Below are 15,367 nucleotides of genomic sequence, written 5' to 3'. Positions count from 1 at the left end.
AAATACGTGATGGGCTCCCACTCAAAATGCTAAGGTGCCATGGATTAGAAGTGTCCCAGTCTAAGAGCCTGTGCTCGGACATACAAACCAGGTCGCCCAGTTACCAGATTCAAGGTCAGTAAGATCATTTTAGTCTGGGCCACAGACTTTAAGGCAGAGGGTCACATCTAACCCAAGTTCCTTCGAGCAGCCATTTCATACCTTCATCCTGATAAGATGAATGCTGTCACAGGCCTAACCTACTCCATGGGCAGTCCAAAGCACAAGCCACGCACCATTTTAACCACAAGGTGTGCTCGCTCGCTCTCTCTCTCTCTCTCTCTCTCTCTCTCTCTCTCTCCCTCTCTCCTACTTAAAAAGTGCGGATTATGTTGTTTTAGTTAAAATAATCTAGAATTGGCTACAATTATTTTTAAAAAACTCTCTCACATCTAGTCAGCATTCCAGTATGGGGGGTACAAGAGCCCCCGCCCCTACAGCAGAGGAGTTATTGACAGTTGATGGCTAGTAGATGGGGGGGATCAGTTTCTTTATGGGCATGGGCCCTGTACATTAACCCTGCTCCAGTGGGTAGCCCGATATCTAAGTGCACATAGGCAATACTTAATAGATTCAGTGGGTTATTCTTTAAAAGAGGACATGAAGATAGGAGGAGTACATGGGAGCACTCAGGAGGAGTTGTAATGAGGAGTGGGATATGTATATTATCAAAATATATCAAATGTCCAAAGATTTAAATAAAGAATCTAAATATACTGTATAGCTTTGTGACTCACAGTAACCAAAAGTACCATTTCAAAGATGCTTTCATCATGTTTGAAAGAAAGGTATGCCCTTCTTTCAAATAAATTTGATTTGTCTGTCTCAATAGATTTGTGATATGATTCAAATGTTGAAACTATGGATAGGAAATCATTTCTAGAATATTTTAATACCAGATATACTTCCAAAGGGAACAAAATCCCATCCTCCTTTGAATGGAGCATCAATTTTTATGTCTTAGAAATCTATACTGTGGGAAAGGAGATTCCTGAAGTCTCCTTACCCTCTAAGTAAAAAGGAAACTAATAGAAGGGATCCCAAGATGCCTCGCTGAAGGCAGGGGGTACACAGCCTCTGAGGTGGAGAACATACATCAAGGTATCAGCAAATCACCCGACTTCATTATAATCCCAGAGCAGAGAGAGTTCCATCAAAATAACTGCATGAACAGACTGAATATTTCCATTGCAAGGACATTATCAGGCTCTGCATTTTTATCTGATAGATTTGCCCTAAATCCCAAATGAGATTCCAGTGGGAAAACTGATGTACATTCTTGCTCTTATTATACTCCTTAGCACAACATGCATTTGCATCTCTAATGCATTTAGAGAAAGTAGCTGAATTTTTATCTGTTGGCGTATGGACTCCAGATGGCTGGCAAAGGCATGTCTTTAAAGAGCTCTGGTCCAAGTCTTGCACTGGGCACAGCGAGGGCATCACTGACCCTTGGGCAGGGGCACACTCTGCAGACAGCTTTCCTGGCTTGAATTGTAGTGCTGCCAACTCTGCCCACACACCTGCAGGGACTTGGTGGAATTCCTGGGCACTGTCCAAGATCCTGACAAAGAAAATAATTTATCTTGGTGCTAAACTAATTGGCCCAAATGGACATCTTTATGGCCACAGTTTGACAAGGGGAACTAACCAGGCCAAGCAAATTTCTATTTTTCAGAAGCGAAAAAAAAAACCAGATCAAATGTTGTTACAGGTTACACATAACTCACAAGGGAAGATGTTAAAGAGTTGTAATCAGATTTCTGGGTGATTCAAAGTATCCATGATAATCTCAAAAGTTTTATGTGGAACTTGAGAAAACATGAATCTTGCCTGAACATTGCTTACACTTCTTTTGTGGAAGGTTACTGGGTGCTTTTTATGACTTAAGTCCTGTGCTAAGCTTGCTGTTTTCATTAACTCCAAAATTTGGATTATTATTATTCCCATTATACAGATGAGAACACTTAGCCTTGAAAAGGTTTTCCCCATGATCCATAAAGCTTGTATGTGGTAAAAATGAACAACAAGAACAAGAACAACAAAAAAAGATAAAATGAGAAAGAAATATCTGACTTCGAACCTCCTTTAAGTATACTAACAGCTTTTGGTCTGGGGGGTGCGGCATGTGAAATCTCTATGGATATTCTAGATTTCAGGAATTCTCGCTTTGAACATACTAAAGGTAATATGGAGAAAATAACTGGACCAAACTGGAGTTTTATCAAAACACCACGCTATTCATCTCAAGCACAAGAAATGATTCCAGTGGACTACTGCAGTATCTATGGAGATGCCTCTGAGATTTCCTTCCTACACTTTGTTAGTTAGCTCAGCACACACAACAAGCCAAGATTCTCCATCTGCAGTACATTGGTGATCAACTGAACAGTTGAGCTTTTACTGGAGACCAGGCCCCAGAATTTCAGCTCTATATAGCTTTATTTTGTGGGAAATCATTGGCAGCAGCTGACTGTGACTCTGCCCACTCCTCCTCCCTTCCATCCGCCTTTCACAGTGTTAGGCTGACTCCATGATCTGAAGACTCTCAGCTACCACCGATGCTAAGGCTTTCTTTTAGCTGATGATATGCTCTATACTACTCCCCTTGGCTTTGAACTCTGTCTTATATGCTCACAAAAGTACACTAAGTATTTTCAGAATGGCCCTCAAAAGTCTTATTACTTAAAAAAAACAAAAAAAAAATTACTCACCAAACAGTATTTGCTCATATCCTGCCATGGAGACTGCTGTGGATTTCATGGACACACGCGAGAGACACACTATTTCCCAAAACCTCTTAGCACCTTTAATTTTTGGTGGAAAATACATTTATGAGGTCAGGGAGAGCCAGGTGGGTTCGCATATGCCTTTAATTCCAAAACTCAGGAGGCAGAGGCAGGAGTTCAAAACCAGCCTGGTCTACAGAGTGAGTTCAGGACAACCAGGGCTGTTACACAGAGAACCCCCCCCCCCAAAACAAAAGAGGTAAGGGAGAATGATTCTGTGACGAGGCCACTTCTAGGGTAAGGCGTGGTCATTCTAACAAAAGCACACATTTTCATCCTGTTGCTGACCTGTAAGATAGTATTTGGACATAACTCTATTTGTAAAGAAAGAAGCATGACCAGGGAACTTAGACAGTATAAGCAGGGGATCATGTCCCCCATGTCTCAGGTACTCATTACTTTCTACCTCTCTGGTATATAACATATAGACTATATACCAGAATACACACACACACACACACACACACACACACACACACACAAAACAATGATCTTCTCAAGAAGAAAGAGAAATATATTTCAGGAGATACTAAGCACACACATTCTGCCAACTTGTTTGAACAATTGTCTAAACAAATTAATCCTTACAAGAAAGGTATGCTGACATATAATTTTTCACAAAAAAATAACAAAAAAGTAGTACTGCTTATAGTATCCAGATTTAGCCTGTTATTCAATAATGTCTAAGCAAGAATCATCTCAAAGCTAGTCATTGGGAAAGGTGATATGGTGACAAGACAGATGCCATAATAGGGCTTAGAGTCAAGCTTGGTGCTTTTCAATCCCTTTAATACGAACACAGATCACTGGAATTCTGTTTAAAACACATCATCTGATCCAGTCAGTCAAGACTCTCGACTTCTAACGAGTGTCAGCAATCCAGCGATGCTCTTGTAGAGATAACGCGTCAGCAGCAAAGGACCAGCTGACAGCTGTCAGCTGATATGCTATGCCAGCCTCCCATTTCTGAGCCCTGCTCAGGAGTACCACCCCTGAGAACTAAAGCCAACAGATACTGGTGGCATGAAAATCAACAGATATTGCTAATACAAGAGAAAACCTATGATTTTACAGTGATGAGTTGTCAGAGAAATTTTGAACTTGGAACACAATGGCTGTAGGAGTAGGAAGCGTGCAGTGACATCATGGTAGCTTCAAAGAAAAATGGGATTCTCAGGGACAGGTAACAATGTGGCCTATCAACATGCCAGCAGTCAGGACATTGGCTCAATCTTCTCATTAGATACAGAGCTAATGGAACCCTCATTCCTCCCCTTCTTTCTCCTTTCCTTCTCCCTCCTTCCTTCTAGACAGTGTCTCACTGTGTATCCCAGGCTGGCACTGAATTCCCAATCCTCAGCTCAAACAGTACTGGGACCTCAGCTGAGTGTCACCACTCCCAGCCAAGTAAAACATTTAAAAGAAATGTTTAGTCCTGACAAGGAGGCCTCTAAATTTCCTCATTCAAAGTGCTGTGAACACACAAAAGCTGCTCTTACTCAAAACTGTAATCTCAGAAATAAAAGGATGCTAAATACGTAGCTGAAGGCCATATGTTCATAAGCATCTGCTTGTATAAGTTGTCCAATTATATCTGAAGACGAAGCCGTGAGGAGGTTGGGGGCAGAGGGAGGGGACTCTGTGCTATTTGAAACCAGGAAAACAGGTCACATTGAATTCAGCTGGCAGAGAGGTTGAGTTTCTTCCTTTTTCCTGAGCTAACAGGAGGAAATCAATCCAGGTCATAAAAGGGGTAAACCGCCTTGATCTTCACAAGCCCAAACACCCATGTGCAAAATCTAAGATATTTGCTTTGCTGGCCAATCTTTAATAGTAATAACGCCCACTAAAGATTTAAAGGAACCAAGAAGGGAGAAAGAAATACAGATGCGTCAATGGGTTAGCAGGAAGGAAAGATGAAAGTACTGGACGTGTGTATTCTACATACTGATATGAGTGTATTGCCACATGTGGACCCCATACCTCCAGAGCAACAAGACTGGGTTTTGAATGTCCAGTCTTGCTAGCTCGGAGACCATGCCAGGGTGAGCTACCAATTCTGGCAACCTTACAGACATAATGCCCTGAAGTTAACAGGAAAACTGGATCGACTTTAGAAAAACTCAAGTTCATGACGGTGTTCAGACACAGACTGCCCCTGTGAAACTGACAGTTGGATCCTTTTGAAGGCTTCTAAGTTTTATGTTTTGATAGTTATTTTAGAAACAAGAGAGACATGTTTGGTGAAAAGTGGTGTCAGTCATTCACGGCAAAGTCATTAGATGCTGCTCCCATGGTGCCTTGCCAAAAACTGCTATGCTTCTTCGCCCTTTGTAGAAACTGTTCTCGTTTACTCCACAAACCACGATTTTGACTAATGGTCAATAAAGAAAGCGCGCTTGCCTACAACAATTTAATTAGTATCTGGTGTGATGGGGTGCTCAACTATCACAAAACAAAATAGAAAAGTGACATGGGTTGGGAGGCAAAATTTTTGAATGCCTATCAGAAAAATGTAGATTAATGCCTAAAACCAAGCAAAATACTCCAATCATACACACACACACACAGAGAGAGAGAGAGAGAGAGAGAGAGAGAGAGAGAGAGAGAGAGAGAGAGAGAGAGAGAGAGAGAGAGAGAGAGAGGAGGGAGGGAGGGAGGGAGGGAGGGAGGGAGGGAGGGAGGGAGGGAGGGAGGGAGGGAGGGAGAGGGAGAGCACATACAAAGCAATTGGTGGCTGCGGCTATTGACTGGAAGCCAGTATAGCTGTATTAGTTTTCTATGAGCATTAGTCACAAGTTACCATAAATTTAGTGACTCACAAAATAATACAAAACTGTCTCCTCAGAGCTGTACAGACCAAAGTCTGACACGGATCTCTGAGTGAGGATACTTCTTTGCTGGAGGTTCCGTTATCTCGTCATCTTCCTCTTTTGAGATATCACCTATTTCCCCTAACTTGTCACCTTTCCCTGGATCTCCAAAAGAGCAATGGGGGCTAAGTTCTCCCACACCACCTCTCTGATCTTCCTCTTTGCCTTCCTCTCCCATTAAAAAATTTAAAATTTATTTTTATTTCATGGGTATGCACATGGGTACAGTACCTGTAGCAGTCAGGGTAAGGTGTTGGACCCCCTGGAAGTGGTATTACAGAGGTCATGAGCCACCACATGGGTGCTGGGAATTGAACCCTGGCTCTCTGGTAGATCAGCTAGTGCTCTTAACCACTGAGCTATCTATCTCTCCAGCCCCCTTTCTTGTCTAAGGACTCCTGAGACTACACGGAGGCTGTTCAAAGACTCAGAACAGTCTCCCATCTTGAACTTAGCAGATTCAAATCTTAGTTCCATTTGCAACGTTAATTCACAGCCTCTCTCATGTCTACAGACCCAAGGATGTGAGTGTCCTTGTCCTTTTGTCCCCACTCTACTGCCTACCATAACAGCTTTTAGCTGGTGGAGATGAAGACTTAAGCTTAGCTTAAAAATATTTCCTTTGCACATAAAATTTGTCCACCAGCAGTTTTGGCAAAGCTCTGTGTGGACACAAAATAGAATATTTTACATGTCGAGGACTGAATTAAGAGATTTAAGGGCTTTCTTAAACGCTTCACATTTAGTGAAAAGTTTTGCTTTTCAGGCTTAATTAGATAATCTAAAAGACTAAAAAGACGTGATGTTTTAGTCAGTAGGCTCACGAGATCCAGTCACATAAAGAAGTCGGACCATTTTACTTCGTAATAAGATCAGTGTGTACTACTGGAAAGCAGGCCTTAAATGAGCCAATTATGTACATGAGTTTTGTTAATTATACCATAACTAGGTCTAACCATAATGCTGTAATACCTTTTCTGGCATACATAAAATGTCTATTTACCCCTGTTAGAGAGGGCAATGACAGACCAAGAAACAAGACCGGCCAGGTCTGGGTTGGGTGAACCAGTGAGTTTATGAGGGTGACATACAGGAGCTGGGTGACTCTGATAGCGTCATCACTGAAAGGCGCACCCCGATGTGGGCGACATCGTCTGAGTCTAAACCACTGAGTTCTCTGCACAGCTGGCAGACAGCTACAGCTCCTCAGCCCCAGCAGCTGTTTCCTGCTCTTAGAACCTTGGGGAGGGGCAGGGGCCTCCAGTGGCTTATGATTTCCATGAGCCTCCATAGTTCCCCTGTCCTCTAGGAGGGAATGTGTCAATCGGGAGGAAACAGCTACATGGCACACGGGGAGACATGCAAACTTTCCCCCCACTTTCTAGTAAGTATATTATTTCTAATAAGAATATTATAACATCACACTATTAGCAATATAAATTAAACAGATAAATGTCTGAGTGCAATATTCATTGCTAATTTGATAAATTTAAAATTCTGTTCCTACACCGTATAATGAAATACATTTGGAGGCAATATTGTGTTTCCACTCTGAAATGTCATGAGACTCAATTATTCAAACTCCTCACACAGACAGAACATCCCTGGCGCGACTCTGGACTCTGACTTCTGTAGAGTCATGCAACCCCGGTTCTGAGAGCCCTTACAGTAAAGACTGGCTGAGCATCAGCCTTCCCCCCCTCTGTGCAGCGGGTGGCCATTTTTGAGTCCTAGTCCACTTGTGCTGCTATTGCAACACGTCACTGACTGGGCAAATCTGAAAAGGACAGGACTCAATTCTTCAGCGCTAGACGCTACATTTCCAACTCCCAGGCCTCTGGCTGGATCTGAGACCTGCTCCACAGGACGGAATTTCACATCTGGTACTTGAACTCTGGGCAAAATCCCATGGCTACGGAGGCTATAGGCCTAGGTAGGACCTGCAGTTATTATTTTGCTAAAAGGCCATATTGACTAATCAACTTCTAAACATGTGTTCCTATCCTAGACCCAGGCTGCTCTCAACATTGATCAGAGGAGCTTCTCTCTGCAGGGGCAACAGTCAATGACGAGATGCACAGCTGGTCAAAACATCTTTCTCACCCCTCTGCACCGAGGCTCAGGGAACACCATGGAAGGGGAAGAGACTATGATGGGGAGGGGAGCTATGACATGTAAACTACTGGATATGACATGATTGTCACACACATGAGAGAATAGACACATGATGGGGAGGGGAGCTATGACATGTAAACTACTGGACATGACATGACTGTCATACACACAAACCCAGAGCAGCCATGGTTACTTGCACAAGACCAAACCAGCCAAAATTCTGTCTCCAGGCCCTCCTGTTCATTACTGAGGAGTAACTGACAGTTGATAGCAGTCTTTATAAATGTGTGGCCACCGGTACATTTCACATGCTCTATTGGATGGTCCCAAACTCAAACACATAGGTAAGTACTAACTGGGACTTAGTGAGAGCTGGAGGGGGATGAGGGAGATGGAGGAGGATGAGAATAAAAACCATCCTATATTAGTGTATATATATTTCAAGCACAAGAATAAAGAAAAATTAATACAAGTTTTTAATTAACATATAATGAAATTTAAATCCTTAAAAAGTGATTCTGAAAAGGTCTGTTAGCAACAATATCCCAGCTTTAGAACTCAGGTTAGGGCATGACTCAGGTACAGACTCACGGTACTCCAAAGCAACGTAAAGCAAGTCCTAAGGAGAACACAATCATTGATGACAGTCAAGGAGTCCCAGTGGTAGTTATCAGAACAGGCTAAAGCAAGCAAATGTCTTTGAGCCAGATCTTCAGGATATCAGGATGTCAGCCAGGATATCAGGCATCCTGGAGGCAGTAAGAACCATCTACCATTCTGTCTGGCTGGGTAAAAACAGCCCCTATTCAAGTGAGCCACATGCCGGAAGTGCCATTTAGTGCATCCAATCCCATTTAATATTCATAGTGGCATCATTAATTCCACTGCATGATTTATAAAAACTATAACCCGAGTAACTGTCTTATCCAAAATCTGAGTGCTAGCACATAGAAGTCAAGGCTCAAACATGAGTCTAAATTGGTCTTTTTCCTGAGTCCCATGGCAACTTAGGAATGGCTGAGCATCAGAGTATAGTCTCCAAGTAGGAGAACCCAGAGTGCAACTGTAGAATACGCATGCATGCGGACTGAATGTACCTACTGAAGGAGAATGCTGCGGTCTGTCCAGACCGCTGTAATGTATATTGCATAAGATTTTGCCATCTAACCTTAGGCTGCAATGGACATTGATAATTTTCTACTTAACTGGTTCATTCCGAACTTGAACTATAATGGGCCAGGCAAGGTAACAAGGTAACTCTTCTCCAGCAGTGTGGCCTTTAGTTTAATGACTGTGTTTTATTTTTATTTCACTAGGATGAGGGTCACAGCCTTCTCAGATGAGAAAGCTTACTTTCTGAGGTCCACAAGCGCTGCTTTCCTATGACTGCTGATGTTCTGGGGCTCAACCGTCCTATTTCTGTGACTCTTTCTTAGGCTATGACAGCAAAGTGGCTGGCAGGCCAGTGTCAGTCTATACCCACTTTAATTTTTCAAGTTGAATATAACTTTAAAATTTTAGTTAGAGACCAATCATGCAGAAGAAACACTCTAAATTATTAATTATGCTTCAGGGTGGAGAATATACCATTTTAATTCAATATTATATTCATTCTAATTATCCTCTAGAATGCAGAGAATTAGTGAATGACTGCAGGGGCCTTTATTCCTAGGAATTAATTATTACAGTAGGAAGAAACACTGTAATAAAACACACATAACAATGAAATAGGTGGCAAATATTAATAAAACTACCATCGATGTTCCTCAGTCATGCTTGAAGAGAGCCAAGCTTTAATAGTGAGGAAAATCTAGGAATGCCTAAGTGGCCCCAGTGTTTGGTATTCTTTTCTGAGCCAGCATCTCACTGGCTTCTCTGTCATGAGCTAGATTTGCAATCCGGGCTGAGATTGCAGCCTACCCCACCACACCCAGCTCCAGGCTATCATTTTCTGCTCTATTATGCCCAGTGTCTTCGTTAGGTTTCTAATGCTGGGACGAAACAGAGTGACCAAAAATTAAGTTGGGGAGAAAAGGGCTTGTTTGGATTACACACAGTTCATTATCAAAGGAAGTCAGGACAGGAACTCAAACAGGGCAGGGATCCGGAGCAGCAGGTGATGCAGAGGCCTTGTGGGGTGCTGCTTACTGGCTTGCTCCTCCTGGCTTGCTCAGCCTTCTCTCCTTCCTTCCTTCCTTTCTTTCTTTTCTTTTCTTCCTTTCTTCATTCTTCTTTCTCTTTCTTCCTTCGTTCCTTCTTTCCCTCCTTCCTTCCTTTCATTTTTGTGATTTCATAGCAACAGTTTTATTCACACAGAAAGAACATGTAATTGGCTGTTATAAATATGCCGGAGATTATTGCTCAGAACAAAATTCAGTTTAAAAGCACACACACACACACACACACACACACACACACACACACACACACAAACTTCTCCTTAAGTTTCTTGCTTACTTTTCTTTGTAAAAAGAGTGCAGTACTAACAAGTCCACTATCATAACACACTTTTAAGGCAAACATCTTCCATTTAAAAGCTATTTAAAATGTTCGATAAAGGTGCCTTTTCCCACTTAGAAATTCAAAAGTCTACAGTGGTAGTCATTTCTCTTACAGAAGTAAATCATGGATACCTAACAGTTGGATGGCAAGATATTTGTTAAGTGTGCACTCGCCGTCAAGCTGCGACTATTAAGTACTATTAAGACTAAGTACTCTATCATCAGACTGAAGTGGGCCTTTTTGTGTTTGAGATTGCTATGTGGGTATCATAAACTAAAGTTAACGTGTTCTTGTTTTCTTTGCTAAGAGTACTTCATAAAATGCCTGACAAAAACCTGAAAATAATTTTTAATATTTGTAATATTATTTGGTTAGAGATAGAACCAAACATATCAAAGATTTCTATTTAGGTCTGAAAAACTTTCAGTTCTGAGTTTACCCCATGAATTTCCCTGGAAATTTTCACAAACTAAGCTGTAAGCATCACTCCCGAATCGCTGAATACAGTTTAGTAGTCTATAAGTTTTTAGGTGTATGTATATGGCCAGACAGTTTTCTTTAAGTACCAAAGTTCCACTAGCGTTTTTATACCATTATTCTACCATATTTTGTTGGTATGGAACTAAAGTAGTTATTACCAATGTGTGCAGAGAGTGGAATTTTAGGTCCCGCTTCAGTGTGAGTCTGATGCATGTGCCACATTTAAGAGTGTGTCTGAATGACTACTACTTTATTGGCAAAGTGAGGAAAATTCGGGTTATCACTGGGCCTTTTAGAAACTAGAAGGACTGGTCATTGTTACCAAGCAAACTTCCAGTAATGGTTCTTTTTTTTTAGATTTATTTATTTATTATGTATACAATGTTCTGCCTCCATGTATGCCCACACGCCAGAGGAGGGTGCCAGATCTCATTACAGATGGTTGTGAGCCACCATGTGGTTGCTGGGAATTGAACTCAGGACCTTTGGAAGAGCAGCTAGTGCTCTTAACCACTGAGCCATCTAATTTGGTTCTTAATGCAGGAAGTCAATTCATGCTTTTAGGCTTAATTATGAATCAAAGTAATTTTTAACTTTTAACACACTAGGGCAGTGTAGACTCCAGTGGAAAAACTATGAACTACAAAGTCTGTTAACAAAACTATGGGCAACTAAGAAATTCTGAGAGTGAAAATAGTCTTTTCCATGGTAGATCATGCCAACTGCTTATCCAACATCAAACGGTCAATCCTAAAAACACACAAACTGAGCAGATTACATGCTTACAAACACACACACACATACTCACATCCCTCACCACCACCACCACCAACAAAGACAAAGAGTCCATGAATTTGAAAGAGAACAAGGGTATGAGGATTTGGAGGAACAAAAAGAAGAGTGAAATGTAATTAAATTCTCCAAAAGAACATTTTTAAAAATTAATGTGCAAGAAGTCAGGAATTAAATGGGGATACAGTCCTTAGTGTTCCTGCTGTGTGTTCTCATTTGACTATAACAGTAAGCCATGACTAGCTAGATTAACTCAAATAAATGCATATCAAATGCAACTAATAGCTTATCCTGTCTTCCTTTTCTACAGCTAGCTCCATACTTCCTAGGGAAATAAATTTTCCAGTTCATTATCAAAAACTGATTAAATAATTGGGGTAGGAGCATTTAAAAATGACTGCATAATTTATGTGTCCACGCTAGGCAAATAAATAATGGTTCCTCTAGGTGTTGAATTAAAAAAAAAAGGACCCTGAGTAAAATAATTAACCATTTCAGGGTTAATCAACAAATTAAATAATCCTATTACAAAATTTCACAATTACCTAATATGCTCACCAATAATCTTAACCTCAGTCACTTACCACTCTAATACTGTCAACTTCAAATGTTACATACTTCTAAGCTTTTCTTTTCAATTTAGTGTTTGTGAGAAAATAATATTTATAGAAAAATAAGGGAAATGTTCAAAGTATTTTATAAGGCATCTGCCCCATTAAAGCTACTGTGTGTTTCTTCTATTCTGAATTTTATGACTTACAATGGAGACTAAGCATGCAGGAGGTGGTTCGGGGATAGGGCTGACCAGTGGCAGTTGGCCTGATAAATCAAGATATTGTCTACCCCAGTGAAACACACCAAACAAGTGTGCTCCTCTCTCCATGGCAGACAGAGCTAGCCTTAACGCAGAGACCCACAGCAAAGGCAAACTGTGAAAATCTCAGTCAGTCTCCACACTTGACTGTTTCTCCACACTGCAGTACAAGTGGATGGCAGCCGAGGAAAGACTGAAGAGATGTTGCTCTGGAATGAAGTTACACGATCTTTGAGTGAATGTCTTCATGTCTTTGGTTTCTCTTTGCAGAAACACATTTAAAGTTACCATTTCCTCTTTGAACAGACTGACTTCTCTATCTCAGACAATAGTTTATTATCCTATGCTGGGCTGTATTCATAGCAAGGACTCTGCCATCCAGCATAACATCACCTACATCAGGGGCTACACAAGATCTAACTTTCCAACTCATGGAAAGAAAAACCCTTGGAACAGTTGATCCCTCCACTTTCCTCAAATGGAAACAAATAATACAGTACAAAATACTTCAAAAATTACCACAGATCCAGCTGATATAAACATTTCATCATCGTGCCTAGGATGGCCTCCACAACATCACTTTGAACTTGGTAACTGGCAGCTTAAAGAGCTTTAGGTGCTCGTCTCCATACAGCAGAAAGAGATAACCTGTATTCTACTAGTTCAGGAAACCCCAAGTGCAAATTTGGGCTGAGATGAAGACACAATCCAAGTTTCACTTCTTCAGTGTTCGATTAGTGAAGAGTTTACACGTGGCACCTCCAGTTCCCTTCCTCCCAAACAGTTTACAACCTTGTAACACAAGGCATTGACAGCACTGCCTTGCTATTGTGTGCCAGAGTGGCTCAGCTGCTGCCCTGGAACCATCCTGCGTTCTCTCAGAAGCTACGGCTCCTGTTGACAAACACTGCTAATACACAACAGCCATTCGCTACAAGGGCGGGTACCTGGCAGCTGGCCTGGCTCTGGACTTCCTGGGTAGAACAGTTCATTTCCACTGAGCATCCCCTCCTCTTAGAGCAATAAGATTTGGGTTGCGGTCTACCGGCTCTCCTAGCCTCACCTAGTTCTTTTCTTTCATGCAAGTATTTTTTTTAAAAAATTATTCATTTTAGTCTTGCATTGTCATTTGCTTTTTTTTTATTTTTTTCCATTCAAAAATTTACACTTCCTCTCCTCCTCCCATTCCCCTCCCCCACTCATCCTCTCCCCCCCCCCCCCACTTAAGAGAGGGCAGGGAACCCTACCCTGTGGGAAGTCCAAGGCCCTCCCCCTTACATCCAGGCCTAGGAAGCTTTGCATCCAAATAGACTAGGGTCCCAAAAAGCCAGTACATGCAGTAGAAACAAATCCCAGTGCCTTTATCAGTCAGCCCCCATTGTCAGCCACATTCAGAGAGTCCAGTTTGATTGCAAACGCACCCGATCTCGGCTGTCATTTGCTTTTTAAGGGTCTAAATTAATATAGCATCCATTCATTTCTTCATCTACTCATTAATTAATAATAAATTCATTCAAGAAATACTGAGAATAATATTCCTGGTGTGTTATTCTAGGCAAGAGGGATATTGGTGAACAAGACTTTTGCATTCAAAAATATCCTCAAAGTGTTGTAACTGCTTCTTTTTTCTATTCTTACTATGCTAGGCACTAAGCTAAGAGAACATCCATGTCCAACCTTGTTTGCTCTTGATAATAACCAAAGGAGGACTCGTTATTCCTGTTCTATGGGTAGGGCAGCAAAGACCCAGAAAGACCCTGTAGCCAGGGCCTTCCTCTCTAGAGGGCATGCAGCACCTCCAGCTGGGTAACAGCTCTGAACACTCTTACTTTCCAGCAAGTAAGTACCTCTCAACAGTGGCTCTTGCAAAGTCTGCTTCATGCCTTCAATTTAAATATATCAAAGGAGCAGGGGAGCCATTCATGGAAAAGGGGACTAGAGCTTTGGGGAATTCTTAATCAGGTTAATGACAATATTGTTTAACCCAGGAAATGAAATCTCCCACCAGAAGTTTCTAACCCATCTTCACTATTGCCATGAAGACAGAAAGGACAAAGGACCTGAACATCACAGTCCAGGGCTGGGCAGCAATGGCAGGTAGTCACATTCATGGGGACAAGTACCTGCTAACAGGTGACACAAACACATACCATAATGTCCAAGGCCAACTATGGTGTCGTCTAAACTTGACTCTACTTCGACGAGGTCCAGGGAAGGAAGGGACTGAGGGTCAGGCAGGTTCTCCGAAGTCCGTTCATCTAATTCCTTGTGGAAGGGAATCAATAAATGATGAGAAGCAGACAGAAGGAAACGGCCCTGCCACAAATGAAGCAACATTTTTCTCCCTTAAGCCTGATAACATTTTCAAACTTTGGGTTGGTAACTCGGGATAAGTGAACCAGACTTGGGCAAAGCATTTAACCTCTCTCTGTAGGAATCAGTTTCTAGGCCATAAGTAGGCGAGCCAAGCAAAATAGCCAGGGAGCTAAGTCAAAGGTTCAGGCAAATACAGGCTCCATCAGCATCTAGAAGCAAGCATCTCTCTCCAATGTGCACCCACTGTATCCCACCTAACTTCTCATTCCACTCCTTCTCGGCTTCATTTCAAAACTAACCAGCTTGAATAGCTCCCATGTCTCATCGGGATTTACAAGTCCTGAGTCTGAGAATTTCAATTTCCTAAAAGACAAATATCTAAGAAATGATGAAGGAATTCACGCTTCGAAAACATAAAAGATAGGGTTGGAAATGTGTGTTAGTTGGTAGATCACTTTCCAGGAATAAAAGAAGTTCTGTGCTCAATCCCCAGCCCTGTGTAAACGCATGCCTACAATTCCTGCTGGAGAAACTGTCCTAGCTACTGCCCTATTGCCATGAAAAGACACCATGACCAAGGCAGCTCTTATTTTGAAATGCATTTAATTAAGGGCTTGCTTACAGTCTTAGAGGGTTAGTCCATGATC

At 41.7% G+C, this 15,367-nt stretch overlaps 1 protein-coding gene across 1 annotated transcript in view; it reads right to left on the bottom strand.

The window, feature by feature from the left end:
* The window catches only part of Nek11 (NIMA related kinase 11), a 219,299-nt gene that overhangs the window by 96,198 nt on the left and 107,734 nt on the right, over positions 1-15,367 (bottom strand). Inside the window, 1 exon segment of the mRNA XM_075967715.1 lies at positions 14,555-14,669. Coding sequence (XP_075823830.1) covers positions 14,555-14,669 — 115 coding nt within the window.

The sequence above is a fragment of the Microtus pennsylvanicus genome, chromosome 3 (assembly GCF_037038515.1).
Source record: "Microtus pennsylvanicus isolate mMicPen1 chromosome 3, mMicPen1.hap1, whole genome shotgun sequence".
NCBI classification, from domain to species: domain Eukaryota; kingdom Metazoa; phylum Chordata; class Mammalia; order Rodentia; family Cricetidae; genus Microtus; species Microtus pennsylvanicus.
The sequence above is the reverse complement of the archived record's forward strand: the minus strand, read 5'-3'. Positions and strand labels throughout refer to the sequence as shown.